The 22010-nt window shown below is 39.3% G+C and overlaps 1 protein-coding gene across 1 annotated transcript in view; it reads right to left on the minus strand.

Moving 5' to 3' along the window:
* The window catches only part of LOC104513196 (RING finger protein 17-like), a gene marked incomplete at both ends in the record, with an annotated part of 35218 nt that overhangs the window by 11034 nt on the left and 2174 nt on the right, over window positions 1-22010 (minus strand). The window contains 15 exon segments of the mRNA XM_010156472.1: window positions 103-223; window positions 675-846; window positions 1891-2081; window positions 3332-3497; window positions 3952-4144; window positions 5061-5222; window positions 8563-8646; window positions 9811-10085; window positions 11236-11310; window positions 13518-13594; window positions 14978-15149; window positions 15974-16074; window positions 17529-17609; window positions 19534-19633; window positions 21293-21348. Of these exon segments, the coding sequence (XP_010154774.1) occupies window positions 103-223; window positions 675-846; window positions 1891-2081; window positions 3332-3497; window positions 3952-4144; window positions 5061-5222; window positions 8563-8646; window positions 9811-10085; window positions 11236-11310; window positions 13518-13594; window positions 14978-15149; window positions 15974-16074; window positions 17529-17609; window positions 19534-19633; window positions 21293-21348 (2026 nt within the window).

Consider the following 22010-nt stretch of genomic DNA (forward strand, 5'->3'; position numbering starts at 1 on the left):
CAATGGCTGTTTGTTACTATTCATACACAGTGCATGACTCCAGTCTAGCACCACATCTGACTTTGCAATCCCAGCATTAGAGTGAAAGAACCAATACCTCACCTATAATCCGTGCTCTGTACCAATTCCCATCTTTCTCTTTTGCCATACAGGCTTGGCCTTCAACTGGGCTGAAAATTTCCAAGTTCTTCCCATACTCATGTTTATACGCATCCTGGATTTTCTTTGCAAGAGGTAAACAATCCAGGCTCTCTCTCTAAAATAAGACAAACAAAACATACATACACACCAGATGTTCTTGGATATTTTTCCTGGTAGTGTACCTCCTAGTTTCCCCCTCCCCCAAATTAAACAGTGCTTATAAACACATAACATGAATTACAGAGCCTAACAATTGTTGAATATTGCCCTGTTCAATAACCACTCTAAACAGTAAAAACACTACATACCCACAAAGGAATTAACCATGTCACAAAACTGACCAAAAATGTTAACTTTCTGGAATTCTAAGAATTCCTGTAACTACTCTAGGATTAATCTAGGATTTTATGAATTAATCTACTCTATTAATTCTAGGAATCCTGAAACTGGTAATAAGTGACAGAAGTTAATGGTATTTGCAGTTTATTTAATGTGGACTACAAGTAGCTCAACATTAAAATGTTTGTTCAGACTTTTAGATAAACTGACCTTATTTCTCAACTTACCAACTGGAGATAGAAGTCACTTGGACTATTAATGTGACAAACGACAACAGAGACGACTTCTCTTTCTTGTGGAATCTTAGGTGGACTATACCGCAAGACGATACTGTCTTCCAATGGACTGAGAGGCTGTGATCTAAACCTAAGGTAAACAAAATGAAATTCTGAATAAATTCTGTCAAAACTAAGTGAGAATCATATAATCACAGAATGGTTTGGGTTGGAAGGGAAGGAACCCTTTCATATTGAAATGTCAAGTTTTCCATGAAAAATGGTCTTATAAAAGTAACTTGATTCATGGTTGCACGAGTAGCTTGAACTTTCCTTCTTGCAGTTGGTGCAGCCAATTTTCTGTAAGGCTTCTAAACTGTTTAAAAAAATAAAGTGGAAGGCTAGAATACACTACGTTGACAAAAGCATTTTCTTCTACATTTCGTTTTCCTCACTTAGGAGAAAAAGCAATTACCTGAGGAATACAGATGCAGTAAAAAATTATCTCCCAGTGTTCTCACCGCCATAACTAGTTATGCTCAAACATAAAGCCCTTTCTCTGGAGCAAAAGGAACTGTAATTTCCTACAGCTTTCCATGCCCTACCCTTGTACGGCATGCAAATCTATACCACATCCCCCAAACTACTCATGTTGTCTATCTCCTGCCTCCTCCCTGGTCCCTCCAACGCAGCTCTCCTCTGCCCTAATGCCACCATCAAGCTCCCCATTGTGCCCTACTGCTGTTTCTCCTACTTGCTGTGCTATATGCGTTACGTCACGCGGCTGTTCAGATATGCTGACTAGCCTGTCCCAGCCTACTGGCCAAATCAAACAGATACAAGGCTGAGTTTTGTATGTTTTTCTGTCCGTGGCAGACACTAAGGGCTTCTCCTTTTACCCCCTTGTTTGAATCAAACTTGTACAGCAATGTAAATTTTGTAATTTTCTAAAATAAAGTTCATTATCCAAATAAAGCCAAGACTGGTGCAAATGGCCAGCACGCTATGCCGCAGCGCTTACGAGTGAAGGTGAAAAAAGGAAGTCAACAGACACTGCTGAAGATTACTACATCACACACTGATACACTGATACATCAAACGCTACAAAAACAGCCTGACTGGTAAACTTCACTCTGTAAGTATTACACCCTTTCTATTTATGGCATGAGAGCATAAACTAAAGGAAAACACATACCTTGCCAAGTCTAAGAAAACTAATGCATCCTTGAGAGACACTGGCATGTTACTTCTTACTTTATTAAATGGAGGTTTCTTCAAATCCACAATGAGAACACCATCCTCTTCTCTAAATACGGTCATTAAAACAACTTTATTATTTACCATTCCTAAAAATTCTGTCTTTGCTTCCTCTCCCCAACCTTCACTCTGTGTTAGGAAGACACAACACATTACTGAAGATGTTAGAGAATGTTAAAACAAGCTGTAATTAACCTAAAATAAAATAAAATAAAATAGAGGCAAGGAAGGGAGCACAAATGCATCTGAACAGATGAAATAATGAACATGCTGCTAGATGCTGTTACCAGGACAGCACTAAACTGTATTTTTCTATGACAGACTTCTAAGTGGTTTTAACCATGTAAAAGCGAGTCAGATCAAAAGGCTGCAGCTTCCACCACATTTCTTTTAAAGATTCAAGTTTTCACCACTTCTGATTCTTCTGATAGATAAAGCAGAATTGTCATAGGCGGTTTCACCTCATGACTCCCAATTTGTTTGGAATTTTATTCTTCTTGTGTCTATACAAACTTACAAGATAGTTTGGTCAATTTACACATTTCTCCTCCCCACAACATCCTTCTTGACCTTTTATCTACCTTGAAAAAGCCTGTCTGAAGTTATTTCTCTTGGATCAAGTTAATGCATTTCTCATTTGATACTGCAAATCCGTGCTTTTTAGGCGTGAAAGAAATGAAAGCACATACAAGGAAGGCCTATTACCCACACTTGTGAAAACTGTTCCAGATCTTTCCTATTTAAAGCTATTTCAGACATCATCAGACTGGTAAAAATACCCCAGACCAACCAGCAGTCATACTGTCAGAAATGCACAGCTGCACTGGACATAGTTCGCAGGAATAAAGGCCAACAGTATTGTATTTGTTATTATACTGAAAGAGAACAAATAACACTTTTCAATATGTGGCAAAAAAGAGTATGTTAGAAAGGACAACCCCTGAAAACATTCTCTTAATTTTTAAGTGATTTTCTTCTCTGTTTGGATGATTCTTGGAAGTCACTACTTGAATGCAGTTATCAGCCAGCATGAAATAAGAATATCAGTTCTGTAATTTGTTTTTAAATTTGACAAAGAACTGGTCTAGTGTAAGAGTAGTGAGATTTAAACCTGAAATATGTGTTTATAAACCCAGAGGCTTTTTAAGACAGACTGTTATAAGCGCTTGTTTCCTTTCCAATGAAAGCAATGCAACCCACCTTTTTACAAGAGATTATTTAACTTAAAAAAAAAAATATATATATATCCTGTACTCCTTTCGAGTTTTCTTCTGTTTATATTAGGGTAAGATAGTTGTAAATGATGTATGTAAGTTCTTCAATATAAATCTTAGGAAGAAAAAAACCCTCCTGAAATAGTATCAACTGCTTTTACTTACTGCATTTTTGGGAACAACATCCTTCAATGAACAGCACACAGCTAAAGGAGGAACAGCTGCAAGTTCTGCCTCAATACACTCATCGGGCTTCCTTACCAACAAACAAAAGTCATCTGTTTCAATAGTTTGTAAAGTAGCAGGTTCAGGCCTTTCAGCAAAAACATACCTATAGCCAAGAGGAACAAAAGCAGTACTAGCTTAAAAGAAAAGCAGTAAAAACCCTAAGAGAAAAAAAAAAACCCCAAACCAAATCCCAGATTTAAAATAAAGGTCATTATTGCAATAACTGGCATAATGTCATTGAAACAAAACTAGATAAAGTCTCAATGAAATGTATTCCCTCTCCCTTTTTTTTTTTTTTAACATTGAGGACTCAAAATGCTTTCTTTTGCAATGCAAGTTGAAGTTAAATGTTTTAAGGTAAGAAGGCTTATACACTTCCTTACTTACATACACTGCCACCTTCCTGTGGGAAATGCCTACACAGATAACATTACAGTAATTTAGATATCTGGTTATCTGCTAGTGTGAAGCTGATGGAGGACTTGTTACTTAGTGGAGATCCTCCTGAGTAGCAGTCAAGGACAACAGCGGACAAAAACCTGACTCTGTAAACATACCCTGAGAAAGTTAGAACGACAGAGCTCCCAAAATCAATCAGGAATACTTCCAGCAGTGCAATATCACAAACTCTGTATCTTACTGGACCGCAAGGCTTTTTCCTCTCATTTTTACTTTTTAGGGGAATTAATTCAGTGATAGTTCCACGGCACCACATTCCAGTTTCCTTACTCTTAATCAAAGTTATAGCACCTACATGGAAGCAAATAAACAAAAAGACTAAATAGAATATCTGTAGATATTTAACACTAGAAGTATTACTACAGTTCTGCATAATGTTCTATTGTTGCTTATCTTCCACATGGGTAGTAGAAGTGCTACTGCTAAAATAAAGACACAAAGACATTAAAAACTTTGTCTCGATAACCACCAGCAGTTTTCTCCCCACATTTGCTTACATGACGTCAGAATGGCTAGGAGGTGTTCAGCTCGTATTGAGAAGTCACTTCTGGCAAACCTTCTACAACTCTCAGTACCATGGCAAAAAAACATTGAAGTTGAGGGCTATTACATACCTTTGATCAGTTTTCTAGACACCTTCTGAAAGTGAGTGGCACTGTCAGTGTGTGGGCTAGAAAGTAGTTTAATGATTTAGCAGTGCATTGTCACCTTTGTTTTTTACTTGCAGAATGGTTTCTATCCAGCCAGTGAACTTTACAAATAGCATCTATGCACTCAAAGGGAATGTTGCGAGCACCAAAGAAAGCTGATTTGCTGAAGTAACAAAAGCACTAGGCTAGTCATTAAAATCAGTATACTGATTTAAGAACCATCAGTTAACAATTACCACCTAATGCTGAAAAGCATTGTTTACAGCCTAGTGTTTCAGCTGCTGGTCATGCACAGCACCCAGTTTAGTGAGGCTGAAAACAACTGTGGAGTCTTTTTCCTTCTACTATTTCCATTTATATGGTTTAACAAAAGTTTATTTTACCAAACATACAATGTTTCCCAAAAAGCACTAACTGTAGATTCCAGAACATGTAAGGACTGCTTTACATGTAAAGGGGGACAGGGGAAAGAGAAAAAAAGGAATACTACCCTAAGGAAGAAATACCTCAAGGTAGTATTTTAAACGAATAGGGACCTTTAAAAATTAATAATTTACCTAGTTCCAAAACATCTGAAGGCAAGAGATTCATACTGTTATTACAACAAAACTTTTCCAATTTCTTCTCCAAAAGCCCTGCTTCTTTCTTCTGCGAGTATCTCCGAATATAGAAGTGGCATGGATTTATAACATGGCTCACAAACACTAGTTCTGTCGAACCTGGGTAATAAATAAAACAGACTATCAAACACTCTCCAAGTGACTCCAACCGATATTATTAGACATGTGGTCAGGTTTATGTTGCGTTAATCATGGTAACATTACCTCAAATAGCTTTTAATCGGAAAAGTCTGCTCACCCCTGTTTCCAACTAGTCACCTTGCTTGCTTTCTGACCAAACCGGCTCTTTGAACTACCTCCCCTAAGCTGCCCGGCTAAACAAAAGGCTGTCTGACTGCTTACAAAGTGGTAGCCTGAATTTAAGTAGGTCATTCAGAGTCTGTATTCCCTCTATTTAACAGAGAAATAGGAAGCTTCTAGAAAGCAAATTAGAGAGATTAAGAGTCCTACCTCTAAGAAGAGGTATGCTAAGCACTTTCATATAGGTATTCAGTGATAATGCATGAAGATCAAGAAATGTCCTAAAGACACCCAAGAGATCATAGAATCATAGAATGGTATGTGTTGGAAGGGATCTTAAAGACCATCTAGTTCCAACCCCCCTGCCATGGGCAGGGACACCTTCCACTAGACCAGGTTGCTCAAAGCCTCATCCAGCCTGGCCTTGAACACTGCCAGGGATGGGGCATCCACAGCTTCTCTGGGCAACCGGTTCCAGTGATTCACCACCCTCTCCGGGAAGAACTTCTTCCTGTTATCTAATCTAAACCTCCCCACTTTCAATTTAAACCCGTTACCCCTTGTCCTGTCACTACAGGCCCTTGTAAAAAGTCCCCCCCAGCTTCCTTGTAGCCCCTTCAGGTACTGGAAGGTGGGAGCCTTCTCTTCTCCAGGCTGAACAAGCCGAACTCTCTCAGCCTGTCCCCATAGCAGAGGTGTTCCAGCCCTCTGAGCATCTTTGTGGCCTCCTCTGGAGTTGCTCCCACTGGTCTATATCCTTCTGATGCTGAGGGCTCCACAGCTGGACGCAGCACTCCAGGTGGGGTCTCACAAGAGCAGAGTAGAGGGGGAGAATACGCTTGCTCGACATGCTGGCCACACTTCTGATAAAGCCCAGGATATGGTTGGCTGATGACCATATACATGAGAATACTTCTGCCTAAGCACCAAAATTCTCTGCACTGCAGGTACCTCCCATGATTTGCGTTCCAAAATGCACGTTTCTCTTTTGGAAGCTAGTCACCAAAGGCGGTAGATGGGTCAGAAGGCTTCAGAAGCCCCGTAACTCAATTCCTACAAGAGTATTTCACGCCACAAAACTTACTGCAAAGTGGATAGCATCCTCTAGACTCAATGCCACCTGCATGACTGATTTGCAGCATCCTAGATCACTGCCATCTCTGTGCCCATCTCTCAGCTGCAGTAGGTCTGGGCAAAAGGTGATACAAAGAACCTGGAATTTACAACATTCTGAGCATGTATGCAGAAGTGTGCTTGGAAGTTTAGGAAATGCAGTGTCCAGAACAGATCCAAGATTACTCTTGGGCATTTCCAGTGGAAAAAATGGTATCTGAGTAAAAAGTCTGAATGACTTTAAAGATTTCAGCCACAGGTGCACTAATGCTTCTGGATCACCCTGGGTCACCACCTCCAATGATGTGGTGAGTCAGCTAGCTTGTCTGAAGTAGACCAGAAAAAGCATGTATTAACACCCACTTCACTACAAGAGAGGAAGCTGACACCTCTAGCCAGGAACAGTAAAAGGAGCGAGGCCAGTTCTGGATCACTAGAGCCAGATGGATCCAGAAGAGATGTCTTCAAGCTGTTTGAGAATGTTCCTTAACCTAAAGACAAACAATAATTCCCAACGAACCTCAGCTCCCTGAAAAGCATTTGAAAAATTTATCAAATACTATTTCTCGGATAACTAATCCTACTAACAGGAGAGAATGAAAAACTTGTTAAATCAAACTTCAAAGTATGCTTTCCATAATCCAAAAAGATCCAGTATTGCACAAAACAAGTTTTAGCATATTTCTGATAAAAACAATCACATCAAGTAACTCTATAATAATGTCACCTCTTAAGATCCTGTTCTCCTAGTGCATATGAGTCCCTGGAAAGGCTCAAACATCACACAGCTGCCATCACGTCACATTAAGGGCAGCCAGTGATTTCACAAGTTACTGGACAGGAAATTGTCAGGGGGGAGAGTGCAAACACCACCCTCTCCCTGCCAAGAAAGGCAATTCCCTTATTCATTTTTCTTTGCTAATATTATTTTGTGTCCTAGACTAAGGCACCTCTTCTTGCAGCAGTACTTTCCACATCTTCTTCTTCTTTTGTCAACTTCTTAGGTCAGTTTCTTTCTTTCCCAATACTGTGATCTCTTCAACTTTTATTACCATTTATACTCAACAACGAACAAAGCTCAAAGCACTGCATAGACTGTGTCTACAGCATTTCTGTATGAAGTAACTTACTTCCTTAAATTAATCTCAGTTTTCTACATTCATCTGTTCACTCGTAATAGCATTACAGCAGCCTTCCAGTACCTGAAGGGGCCTACAAGAGAGCTGGAGGGAGACTTTTTACAAGGGAATGTGATGACAGCACAAGGGGCAATGCCTTTACACTGAAAGAGGATAGATTTAGGTTAGACATCAGGAAGGAATTCTTCCCGGAGAGGGTGGTGAGGCACTGGGACAGGCTGCCCAGAGAAGCTGTGGATGCCCCATCCCTGGAAGTGTTCAAGGCCAGGCTGGATGAGGCTTTGAGCAACCTGGTCTAGTGGAAGGTGTCCCTGCCCATGGCAGGGGGGTTGGAACCAGATGGTCTTTAAGATCCCTTCCAACTCAAACCATCCTGTGATTCTATGATAATTCAGAAAACCAAACAGAGTTGGAAGGAGAACAAGACAACAGTTCAAAATTCCCTATAGAAACTACTGACCCAAGAAATAGGTCCCACTGTTCACAGCAATCACGGCCATGATCATGTCAAGTATCTGCCAGGTGTTCAGAAACACTGCCAGTGTTAGGTTTCTGGAAGTTTCTTGGGACCTCCTATATTGCACTTCCCAACTAAGTGGTTTTATGGCAACGGTATAGTCTTTACATTAGCAAGGACAGCAGATGAGGGAGTGTGTTTGCAGAGCAAACTGCTGGTGTTAAGACTGCCATCTGCACTGTAAGCACCTCCCAGACTAGTTTTAACTGGAAGGAAATCAATTCATGTGCCCAAAGTCTGCTCTTATATGTGTGCAAATACATGCTAAGTAGGGACAGTCAGGAGATCTCCTTCCTAGTACATTCCTGATCTCAACTAGAATGCTATCCTATGCATCCAACTCTCCAACAAAGAGTGTCTGCTCTCACTGTTTAGGGGATGGGTCGCTTTTAGTAAACTAAACCATTTACCAGATAAGAAAAGCACTAACCAGCTTTGTGTTGAAAAGGTGTTGCCTTCTTAAAGAGTTTTTTCCTCTGTTCATCACCATGATATTCTGTGGGAAATTCTGTTTCTTGTTTCAGGAGGAAAGCTCAATGAATTAGGTTAGTTAAGTATTCATATACATGTAGGAAAGCATCAAACACAGTAAATACACATGGATTGGATGGGTACTGCAAAGGCAGTTCTCCTGTGTGAGGTGACTGAACCAGATGGACACAGAGTGACCATGTGCACATGGCCAGCCCTCATGCTAATTCCAAGTCTCCAAAATGATCATTAAGATTTCCAGGTTCAAGACATGCAAAACTCATGTAACATTTCAGTTTGATGGAATTTTGTTCTGCCAAGAGATTTGTGAATTACACTGTGATTCTGGAATATGCTCTTTTAGACAATCATGCTCAAGCTCTGAAATCAACTTCACCTTGACAACAGTTATATGCTACCAAAACTGCTCTCACGTACCACCCCTACCCTCTCCCTCATTCTCCCCAGGCTTTACTAATCAGGGATTTACTAGATATGTTGTGGATATAGAACACTGAAGCTAAGCACCTTAATTATACTGTGGGATGCTTTTACCTATTACCTCTATTATCTAACTGGAATTTCTATGTTCCAATTTGTTCCTAACAAGTTCCTAGAGCCTTCAGCTCTATCCCTCAGCACCTCCTGGACGCCAGCTTGGTACACTCTGCTGGACTTGCTCCAGTACGATAGTGCCTTTCAGTACTGCAGGGTCCAGAACACCACAGTACTCCACATTCAGTCTCACAAGAGCCTAGCAGAGGTGAAGGATCGCTTCCTGGACCTGTTAGCTACAGTCTTACTAATACAGTCCTAAGAAGCTGAAGAACCTTACTACCAGTCAACATAGGACCATGCCCTGGGAGAAGATTCAGGAAGCCAAGAGAACTGCCAGAAAAGCATCCTCCAGGAGCCAATGTCAGAAACTCAGGGGAGCTGTAACAACTAAGAGTCAAAGAGAACGATGCAGGCAGACACAGGAACTTGTGACTGCTCTGTAAGAGAACTTGTGAGAAAGTCTTCACTAAGCTAAGCTGAAGTAGGCCAACAAAGCAATGATGCTAGCTCAAAGGAAGTGAAATACAGACCTCATTAAAGAATTCATATAAGACCAGTGTAACTACAGACACACAACGTAATACAAAACACACAAGCAACATCATGCTCGACAGTGGAACCTAGAAAGCATCAGGTATTAAAAACTTACTTTCCAGGTCATCTTCAAATATTTCTTCTATTATGACATCAGGGCTGGGTGGAGCCTTGGGCAGAGCAGGAATACTGTGATGACATATCATAGGAAGTGTTTCTTGTATCTGAGTATTTTTCAATTCTTTGTGAATGCGGAGTTTATTTGCAAGGGACTTTATTTTACTTTCTTTGCTAAGCCCTGGAAACATATTCTCTGCAGATGATCGAGTACCATAGCCCGGCATTTTTTCTTTGACATCAAGAACAAGACTGTGTTCTCCAGTATCTTCACTACTTGGGAAAAAAAGTATTTGGAGACAGATTAATATAACCCAGTCTGTTTTGAGAAAAGCACACAAATCAAAGCTGAGATTCTTAAGGACACATCACTGTTAAGAAAACACCTCTTGAGAACTGGTTGACATAAACTGCATTATGTTTTCTGAATACCAAGACTACAAGAACAATAACATCCCTTCCAACCCAAGCTATTCTACAACTTCTGGAAGCTAAAAAGGATTGGCACAGAAATGGCACATATCCTTGGGCACAGACAGCTCACTACAAGAGCTACCCCTGCTTAAATGATCCAACAGAGATCACAGGTACAAACTGTTTGAAAAAATATTAATAATGTGATAGACAGTTCATGTTAAAAGCAAAAGACATGTCAGAAGTTTTTGTACTGTTACTCTTCACTGTAAGCTGAACGATATTCAAATATTACTGTATGCAATTACTTTTTAACACAACCAGTGCTAACTACAACATCCCTAAAAGCAACTCTGCTCCATTTTCTCAAGTTTTTGTCAAAGACTGTGGGAAAAATAAAGGAGACTAATAAAATAATTTATAATATTTAAAATCAGTCATCTAAGTCATCTTAAGTAATTTAATTTGGTATTTGATGCACTTAGTGTTTAGACTGTGAAGGTGAAATACTATAAATTTCAGTATTTACTGAGAGATGTAATTACATTTATATGATATTATTTCCATATGCAGAAATTATAAACATCTCGTGTATTATGAATGTGTAGATGTGGTGCTTGGAGACATGGTTTAGTGCTGGACTTGGCAGCGTTAGGTTTATGGCTGGACTCAAAGGCCTTTTCCAACCTAAAGGATTCTATGATTCTATCATTAAATGTCAGCCAAAGCTGACAAGCACAGAGTATAAAAAGAAGATGTCGGTGCCCTAAGTGATATGATGAAATATAGCTGGGCAAAACACAAGTGAAACTGAAATGTCAGAACTGAAACACTAACTGGATTAACTGGAATGCTGACTGAAATAGCAGAATCTGAAGTTTTGCTTTCATCATTCTCTTGGAAACCCATATGCATATACAGATTAAAAAAAAAATATCTCCAACAAATATTTAACCGTTAGAAGACATAAGTTACTGTACCTATCCTCCGTATTACAAAATATACTTACTGCCCTGCTGTTCCCCATTCAATCTTGCCCAAATTATTTAACAGAGGTGTAATTTCATCAGTGTTCAGGAAGAATCTTGAGAGAAGAAGCATTACAGAAGTTGACATGAATACCTAAATCACACTGACAGTTTTAAGATATACAACATTTTTCAGCACAATATTTCATGGTGGGGCAAAATAAGAGATTAATTACATACTCCAGTTTCATTCTTCCACTCCTAGTAACAACAGATTTGGTTGCTCATTTATCTTCACATTCATACCTAAAAACTCTCTTGCCTTTGGCTTTCTCCCTCATGCACAGTACTTCAGTGTTCACCTACTGAGTTTTCACACCTACAACCAGTTTAGTTCAGCAAATTATTTTGCACAGAGAAAAAGAATTCTCCAACAGTCCTGAAGAACAACACTATAACTGAAGTCCAAAATACACATCCTTTTTGTTCTCTTTACTGTTTCACTAACAAACAGCCCTTTCCTTTACCAATGAAAGCTAGCAAAATCTTTTAAGCACTTTTAGAGTTAGGCTAACAGAACTGTAAATACCGCTTCATTCAATCAAATTCTTAGCTTTGCTGTCCAGTTATAATGAACAATTTGTAAAAACTGAAGAGTAAGCAGCATTGAACATCATTTCTTTCTAAAATACGATAGTATTTGAGGTCCACAGAATGTGCCTCAACTCCTATGCATCTCTGAGCTGCTATTTTTTCACCTTTGGTGTGATTTTGGAGTGGCACCAGCATTCGAGGCCTTTATGCTCATCCTTCACCAGATCTCCTTTTCCCCTCTTTCGTTCAAGTTCTTAAAAGGTCTTCTAATGCAAATTTGATCTTGTCATGTTTTAGCTTTCTTCTAGGGTAGGATTTTGCTGTTGCTAAGTTAAATAGGCTTCTCTGAAATTCTCATTCAAGACTGACATCTTCAAAATAGGCCCTACCTACCAAGTTTACTAAAATCTGTATTCTAACTCCACTAACATATGACAGGAGTCATAATTTTTGTCAAGCATTGGTACAGGCTTCCCAGGGAAGTGGCTGAGTCATCGTCCTTGGAGGTATCTGGCTGAGATCTGGGGCTGTTCAGCCTGGAGAAGAAAAGGCTGCAGGGACACCTTATTGCAGCCTTTCAATACCTAAAGGGGATTTACAGGAAAGACTAGGACAGATTTTCTAGTAGGGCCTGTAGTGACAGGACAAAGGATAATGGCTTTAAACTAAAAGATGGTAGACTTAGACTAGATATAAGGAATAAGGTTTTTACGATGAGGGTGGTGAAGCACTGGAACAGGTTGCCAAGAGACGTGGCAGATGTCTCATCCCCGGAAACATTCAAGGTCAGGTTGGAAGGGGCTCTGCACAACCTGATCTGGTGGAAGATGTCCCTAGATGGCCTTTAAGGGTCCCTTCCAACCCAAACCATTCTACAACGTAAGATGTGTAGCCATGGCACTTAGGGATGCAGTTTAGTGGTGGACTGGGCAGTGCTAGGTTAAAGATGGACTCGATCTTAAGGGCCTCTTCCAAGCTAAATAATTCTATGATCATTTCTCACACTTTGCATGCAAGTAGTCAACTCTGAGCTTCACTCCTCTGTGCCAGTCAGAATCTGATAGCACACAACCAGTCCAGTCTCCAGAGCAGTTCCATGTCCTGAAATATAATGGTCTCCCCAAGATGTTCCAACCTAACACCATCTTTGTTCTGTCCCTCCTTCATCATTCCTGAATGTGGTCTTTGTAACGCTAGGATTACAGTACCCTGACCAGCCTCATGACCAAGCTGCACAGCGTCAGTCGTACCACAGCCACGGCACATTTTCTTGTCCATTTCTGGTACAGAAATCGCATTTGTCACTTCCAATGAGGGCAACATAGGAACTGGGATTTTCTGCAAATTAGTGCCCCAAAAAGCATTTTTGTCTTTCCTGATGATGAGAAGTAGATTTTTTTTTTTTTTTAATAATTAAGCCATTATTTCTCAATTTATTTCTACTTATAAAGGCAGGAGAGAAAGTTTAGGAGAGGCAGAAATTTGTCAAGAATCTTTTAAATGCATATATATCCATTCACATAGCAGTAAATGGTATGTGTTTCTCCCTCATGCCTCAGATGAAGGCTACTGTGCATTGCTAGTGATGAGATTCTGTACATCTGAACTAGCAGCTTTTCAGTAAAATACAAATGAAGCATCTCTATTTCTGCTGTTTAACTGTTAAATCAACAGTTCTTGTAATAAAGATAACCAGTGCATCCATTTACCTCCTGCTCCAGTCACTTACCTTGGAGGTACTCTTTCCTTCAAACTATTCACTTGTGAGACTTCAGCCTCAACGGGTGACTTTAAATCATAAATAACCTGAAATTAAGAAGTACAGTCTTAGCTTCCATTATACAAAAGCAGCTTACACAGGCACCCATTATCTACAACATGACAAAGCCAGAATACGACATCTTTAACTTTACAGGAAACCCCCCCTAGAGTTTACTCATCAGCAGCCAACAGCCAGTTCTCAACTACTTCTCACATGACTAAGGCCTAACGGTTGGGCATTCTGTAACGTTAGCATGTACGCAGAAGCAGGAGTCAGGTTTTCCTTTTGTATGAACAGCTGTGAGAAGGTGACTTCTAAGTAAGAAGGTAGGCCTACGGGAGGGCAGTGGTGGGTGCTACCTCCCACAAGTCACACTGGGCAAGAGGGAGGCAAATGACAGGAAAAAAGGAGGGAACAGACATCTTTTCTGGCTCAGATGAGAAAGGTTAAGTTTTTTTCACACAGAAAGTGACAACTGGATGCAGGGAACATGACAGTCTAGAAGAATGACGAGCCCAATTGTTCGTTATTTTTCACAACACAAGGACTACAAAGGCTCCAAATGAAGTAACTGGGTAACAGATTTAGAAAGACCAGAGGGAGCTACTTTACATACACCTCATTTTAAATACTAAAATGTGGAACTGCCACTGAGTATGAATACATACATAAAATGCACATATGTACACATACTGCCACAAGCATTATGAATACATTTAAGGAGGTGTTACTCGTCCTTATGACAGAATGAGGTAGTATTTACTCAGTGTAATGACCCTAATGTCTCCTACTGATTAGAAAATCCTCAGCCTTCAACCTCCTACACTCACTAAATGTGCAGGTTCTTAGATTCTTCCTCCAACCACTTCTTCCTCTCTGTTGTCAAAGACAGGAGACTTTACAGGATGGGCCTTTGGTGGGATACAGCATGACAAGTAGTGGGTGTTTCTGTGAACAGCAGGTATGATGGGGAGGAAGAACTGAAGTAAAGGAAGAACTGAAGTAAAGGCCTGGGACCAAGAGGATCAGGAGAGTGTGGCTATTAATTCTGGAGGAGTTCAGCGAGAAGGTTTGAGTGCTCTGGCATAGGAAAGACTTGAGAGATTTCTAAAGTGCCAAAACCACTACCCTTTCACTGATTAGTACTGTGTCTTTTCCTGTCCTCCCCCTCCATTCGCTGTTTCAGGTAGCAAGCCCTTGAGGCAAGAACCATTTTTTTCGTTTCACATCAATCCCCAGACCCTAATTTGAGACCAGGACCACACACAAACTGGGTGTGTGTATGCAGAGCTGAGGTAAGAACACATTACTGCAAACATCTCAGTATCAAAGGCAGCAAACTGAAAGACTGATCACAGAAACTTTCAATCCAACTTTGAATGTATTAGTTTACAGCAAATTATTTCACAGTGCAAGAAGGTAACTACCTGAGTGAGATCACAATAGGTTCTTACAGAAGGTGTAATTTTTAATTCATTTGCAATCCTAATGATACCAATCAAGCACTTTCTCTTCTCTCCAATGACTTCCTTAGCTTTTGCAATAGCAGCACTGTAGTTGCTGATGCTCTTTACCAATTCTGCACACAAGTTCCTTTTCCTGTATTAAAAACATTACTTCTCAGAATTCAATAAGCACACAGCCATACAGAGTCAAACTTCAACTATAACACACAATTGCCAGTTACACTACAATTCAAAGTGGGCACATCATACACAGAAATACCATTTTCCTCAGACAGTGGAAGGTGGAAAGCATGAAAAGCCCATTTAATAATTGGAGGAACCACAAAAGTTGAGTTCACACTGTAAAGCCACTTCACTTGGAGAAACATCTTTTTATCAAATGTTTAAAGGAGCCTTTCATTCAAGCCTCCTGATATTTCCATACACATCCAACTGAAAACTGAACAGCTGGATTTTACAATTCAGTCTATTAAGACATCAGGGCCCCTTCTCAGAGGCTCTTCTGGAATCCTAAGCTTTGACACCTCCCCCAGCCCCCACATCTGAAGATACGAGTATGTTTGAAAATAAACAATAAAGCATTCTTGGGCTTCAGTCAGCTTGAAAATTTGCAGATCAGTGTTTCAGAAGTTATTCTTGCTGTTAAACTGATCATCCACTAATGGCAGTAACAAAAAGCCCTCATAATTGTACTATTTCAGAAAAGTAACTTCATTAAGACTATTCTAATTTTTTTTTAAAGAGCAGAGGCTGTATACACTTCTGTTTTCCAACCATGCAAACCTTCCAAGATGCCACTATGAAAGGGCAAAAATGGTGCACAAAATTTAAAGATGAGTACTATGAAATACTGCTACAAGAAAGACTGCTATTTCATACAGAATGCTTTTATCTGAATTGAAACAACTTCTTGATTAAAATGACTCACCCCTGCCATTCTACAACCCAGATTACTACCTTGACAGAAGAGAAGTAGTAAGTTCATCAAACGTTCTAACAGCAGTTTCTGCAATTTTGTCTCCTTCCTGCTTCACTTTCAATTCCAAGTATTTCAGCATCTATTTAATTAAGTATTAATTAAACATGCATTTATTATTTCATTATTATTATTATTTCATTATTCTCACATTAGTATTTTTTTTAAATTCAAAACAGCACAGAAGCAATGAGCAGTAAGACAGTGATCAATATTCCAGCAGAAAGAGTGACATTAAACCCCACTATGTTTGCCAGACAAAAAACTCAAAACAAAAAAACCCAACAAAAACACAATGCAGGAAAATTATAGTTCATTAAGCCCTTTGTTTTCTCTAACTTCTAGTCAGCTCGCATTGTCTGGATCCTCATGTCAACTGAAGTCTTTAGGTCTATGAGGCAAGAAACATACAGATAGACCTTGGGCCCACTGCCTCACCTTCCTTAATTGACATTCTAATATAGCACCATATACACAGATAACTTGCACACTAAGAATTTTACTATTTTTTTAAACTCATTGTGAGCATAAAGGGAAAAAAACCCCAAAGATTCTTCCTCTGGCTGATCAACAGTTTTGTCGCTGTGGTTACATTTGACAAAGAGACTACGGAACAGTATCAGTAATTCAACACTGCTTCGGCAATTCTGTCTTTGTGGAAAAGCTACTGGAAGACCAGAGTTGTACACGTGAGTTGTTACATTAGAGCTGCTGAAATGCTAGGCTTTGACAAGATGCTATTAATATATGAATTAGGTATTTAATAAACTTTAATTAGGTGACAGATTGTTGAAGTCGGCCACTGCAACAAAACCAGTTAGAAAGAGAATGGAAAACAGGTTTTAAGGACACTTCATGCCACAGTTTGCTTTAAGCTTTTAGATAATTAAACACGTCTATGCCTGGGTATAGTAGAATACATACAAAATGTCAATAAACGGCAAAGATAGGACTGCAAGCTTTGCCACAGCACGTTTAATAAGAGCTAAAGTTGTAATACAGTAATTAGCACTGATGTAGTTCATAAGTTACTCAGTAAATACTACTAACAGCATTACCCAGTATTTTAGGATTCTTCCTATATTCCATACTGTGCGTAAAAAATGCATTACTTGATTTACAGAGTTTGCATATTGTGTGTTAAAATTATTACTTTTGTTACTTTGTCAGATAATTTCTTTTCCACCTTGAAATCCAGGAAAAGGCACATGAAAATTAGACCGGTGACACAGTCATCAGAGCAAAAACAAATGCTGAATTTTACCCTGATCCAAAGAACCACAAGCTTAGTACTTAAAAACTGACTTATATACGATTCTGCTAAACATACAGTTACGCATAGGCTCACGTGCTCCTTTACTTCTACTAAAGTCTGGAGTTTAAAGTGGTATATTCACAGAAATAGCACAAACAGCTGAAGGACAGAAGAGATGTCAAAACAAAAGCAGGTTTAAATACGTGACTAATCATAATAAAAAACTTCAATTAAGGATATCGTTTAAAGTTTCATGATTTATTCAACTTATTTTCACCCACCTCATCTGCATCATATAAGTGGCTGAGATTATAAATAGCTATGCACAAAGCTTCATCGATATCTTCCACAGTTTTGCTGTCCTGGGGAAAGATTTGCCAATGAATATAAAGTTGCTTGCACGACCAGAAGAGAGGATGGGTTATACTCATTTGCCATTTTGACAACGAGGCACTTGATGTGGGTGACTGATGATCTGTCTAAGGCCCAAAATACTTCTCTCACCTGAATTACTAAGAATATTTACATTGTAGTATTTCTGAAACATGGATTCATATTTTTTTGTTTGTTAAATACATGCAATTTATTTGTGCACACACACACACAAAAAAAACCCAAACAAAAAACAAAACCAAACCCCCCAACCATATGAAAAGGAAAAGCAAAACGAAGTTACTAATATAGAAGAAAGAAAACATGCAAGACTGAAAAATGGGAGTAGTACAGCCTAGAAAAAGTAAAATATTTAAGAATATCATTTGGGGAAAACCAACAAAAATAAGAAAATTTAATAAGCTCCCAGCATTATGCTGATACAAGAGAAAAAAGAATAAAATACTTGTGTATGAATCAGCACAGAAGCAAAAATATGCAGAAATTCACTGGCACTAGTAAGGCCAGCATCAAGAGTACTGGTTAGAGTGCTGGCATTTTGCTGAAAGCAAAACGAGAGTGTCATCAGCCAGGGATGCGCCCACAAAATCAGGGATGGTGCTGTGCAAGTCTGTCACTATTAGGCAACCAGTTCACCTTGCCAAAAGGCAACTTAATTAACACGCAAGCATCCCCCGTTTTGGAAGGGTTCCTCACTAGTGCTAAGGAGAGCAAACAAACTAGGGAGAAAGGAAGGCTTGGAGTTCTAAAACATGACATAGTTCTGCCCTGACCAGACACTGGTGTAAGTGAGAAGTGGTGTTGCCCACAGTCTGGGAGAGATCTGTTAGTCACACAGATCATTATAGAATTTATTAAGATGTTTCTTGTCACCCTCATGTCTAGAACAGCTTTCCAATTAATGTATCTGACCATCTCAGATCAATTATGCCTCCTTCCTAGGAGCAGAAAAGGGAATCATAGAATCATAGAATGGTTAGGGTTGGAAGGGACCTTAAAGATCATCTAGTTCCAACCCCCCCTCCCATTGTGATGTGGATGTTAACTTGTGTGGGAATACTTCCCTGTTACAGCTATTCTTACTCTTATTTTGAGCAGATGCAAGGAGACCTAATGGGTAAAAATGTCATAGAATTACACTGCTCCCTCTCTGCTTCATGGGTCTCATTATGATCAAGGACACTAATAAAAATCCTTCCAGAAGTCAAGACATGGATGTATTCATTCAGTAAGAAATGATACTGCCAAAGGCGTACTAATCACCAACCACAAAATAAAGGAGCCTGAAAAAACGCTTAAGAAACAGACGTAGCAGTCAGACTACAATCTCAGTAAATGTGGGTTTTCACATGAGCTCATTCTCAACAACTTTCTCCAAAACTAAGAAAATATTCTGTCAACAGATGAGATGTCTACCATCAAAATGTTACTTAAGACCTCAAACTCAAGATACTTCAAAGATAACCTCAGGCTATTTCCTTTACTATTTTGTCAACAGTAATATATTGAAGTTTCAGATAATATGATATGGCCTGATTTCCAATCAACTCTTCCAAAAATGTTCAGAAGAGAAAACCAGTTTCAAGCTTTTAATGGGCACTATAACAAAACGACCTGAGAAACCAAGACAGACATTTGCAAGTTATGATTCTTTCAAGGTAACTGTACAGGACAATCAGCCATCCTCTCCACAGGATGGCACAGGATGTATCAGACATTTCCAGTTAATTCTATCATTTTAAAATATGTGCATTAGTTCACTTGGCCTAAAACTCCACAAAGCTCGCAACACATTAGAAAAAACCTTGCAGCCTTAATAGTTTAGAAATGCAGTATTAGCTATGCATATACAAGTAACAAGTGAGACGATAAGGAAATTCCACATTGACACACCATGTCTGCTGATGAAGCTAGAGCTGGTTTATCCCTCAGCCCAACATTTGAAGAAACTGGGTGCTGAACATTTTTCTCTGCAGTACTGAGATGGAAGGGCCTGCAAAACAAATCTTTAAGGGAAAAACCTACACATTTTAAATAAAACATAAAACTTCCCACAAATATTTTAGACACAGTTTATTTCAAAATCTATCATTACATACATATACACACCTATTTTTAAAACTGTAGAATTCACACTGTGATATACTACAGATAGCTCTTCCTTCAAAGTTTCCTTTCTACTAGCGTCATCTTAAAATTACTCTTCAGTAACTATTCTTCATCTGACAATTTTGGCAAGACTGAACAAAACCTTAGTAGGTGGCAGTGATTTTTAGCGTTAACGATAGTAAATCTCAGGACTATTAAGATTCAGGATTAATTTTTCATTTGTTGCCCAAATATTTTCCTTTAAATATCCCATCAGATATTGATTAGGCTGTTAAAATCTTTAGAATACATGACAGATTATACTAAACCCATCCACTGACAACTGGTTAGGAAGGCTCTTAAATTCTGTTACATGGTCACTCATCCCAGCTCTTCTGCAAAGTACACATGGGTATGAACAGCTGTCACCACTCTCCCTGTCTGCATAAACCAGCCTCATTACAGGAAGGAAGCTCTGCACTGTCCTTCCTGTGCTCAGTCTGTCGTTCCAGATATGAAATCTGGAGTTTGTATTTTACTTCAGGCAAGGTCAGGAATGCATGTTACATGCTCCAATCTCAGAAGATAAAATTTATGGAATCATAGAATGGTTTAGGTTGGAAGGGACCTTAAAGATCATCTAGTTCCAACTCCCCTGCCATGGGCAGGGACACCTTCCACTAGACCAGGTTGCTCTAAGCCTCATCCAGCCTGGCCTTGAACACTTCCAGGGATGAGGCATCCACAGCTTCTCTGGGCAACCTGTTCCAGTGCCTCACCACCCTCTCTGTGAAGAACTTCTTCCTGATATCTAATCTAAACCTCCCCGCTTTCAATTTAAATCCGTTACCCCTTGCCCTATCACTACAGGCCCATATAAAAAGTACCCCTCCCAGCTTCCTTGTAGGCTCCCTACAACTCCCTTACAGAACAGATCTGTACAGAACACACCCCTTATGTAACCCATCTGTAAGAATTACCTAGGCCTACTGCCATTTGTACCAACAGGAATCTCCTGCAGCAATGGCAGTGAGGGGAAATGACACCCACGTTGAGACTTACTTCAGCTTCGCGTAGGCTAAACAAATACGCAAGTTAATGTAATTGGATATGACAATAACACCAAGCACTCCTGGCATCTCATCTCTAGAGAGGTCACTGTTTACGCAGAGGGCGCAACGGGAGCAGCAGAGGGGCAGAAGGAAGGGGATAAGAGATGCTGCAATGATACAGGCCTTCCTATCACAGCCTGGCACTTCAGCAATTCTCCACTCTCCCTCTGAACCCTTATCAGGGAGTTAACACCAAACATTTTCAAGACAAAACAATCTGTTTCTTGCTGCCTTTCAATTAAACATTATTTATACTGAAATGTTAAGCAAGTTTTATTTCCACACTACTAGACACCCATGCTGAGAACACGTTAGCAAAGTCTAATGAATACATTAAAAAAAACATAATTAAAAAATCATCCCAAGTAAACCAGCAGGAAATGCTTGCTCAGTCAAATCCTCTCGCGGTCTGGTATCTAAACACATAAAAAACAGCTGAGTTAAAGGTTTACCTTGTTAGCCTTTCTGACTTGCCACTGCACAGCCCAAGTTTAAAATCAGTTCTGGTCTACATTCAGAGGGAAAAAAAGTAAAGCAAGTTCAAACATAGGGTTAAATCCGAGTCCCTGTCAAAAAAGGTGTTCTACAAACCTGTTTTCACCTTTAGTACCCACCCCCCCACTGCAATGAGACCAAGCTTCCAAGCAAGTGCTGTTTAACTGAGCACGGAGAGGTGTAAGTAAACAGCTTGCGAGCCAAATCTCCGTAGCTATTAGTGTCTCTTTGTCATAAATGAGAAGTGTTTCTAGTAAAATGCTCATTTCCTGCTTGCTCTTAGTGTTTTTTCCACTAGTATTCAAAACTTCTAACATACTGCATTACTGAACCCAATTACAACTTATTTTTTCAATAAAGTTTAATGACAGGGCTGAATTATAAAGATCTGACTTATTTGTATTTTGCAATAAAGATTAAATCTGAATTTCATAACACCTTATGTTTTGCATAAATTAGAAATTTAAAAAGCACTTGTTTGTCCAAAACACAGTTTTCCATAAAACAAATGGAATTAGCATGTCATAGCACAGAAAAGATTCATAAGCATAGTATTTTTTAATGCAGAAACAGAATTAGATCCCTAAGTTATTCACTACAATGCAAAGTGAAGTTGTCGGTGTTTCTTTTTTTTTTTTTTTGTAATTACGTTTTAAGTCCTTTTATTTGGCCGCT

Source organism: Eurypyga helias, unplaced genomic scaffold, assembly GCF_000690775.1.
Source record: "Eurypyga helias isolate BGI_N326 unplaced genomic scaffold, ASM69077v1 scaffold1948, whole genome shotgun sequence".
In the NCBI taxonomy this organism is placed as follows: Eukaryota; Metazoa; Chordata; class Aves; order Eurypygiformes; family Eurypygidae; genus Eurypyga; species Eurypyga helias.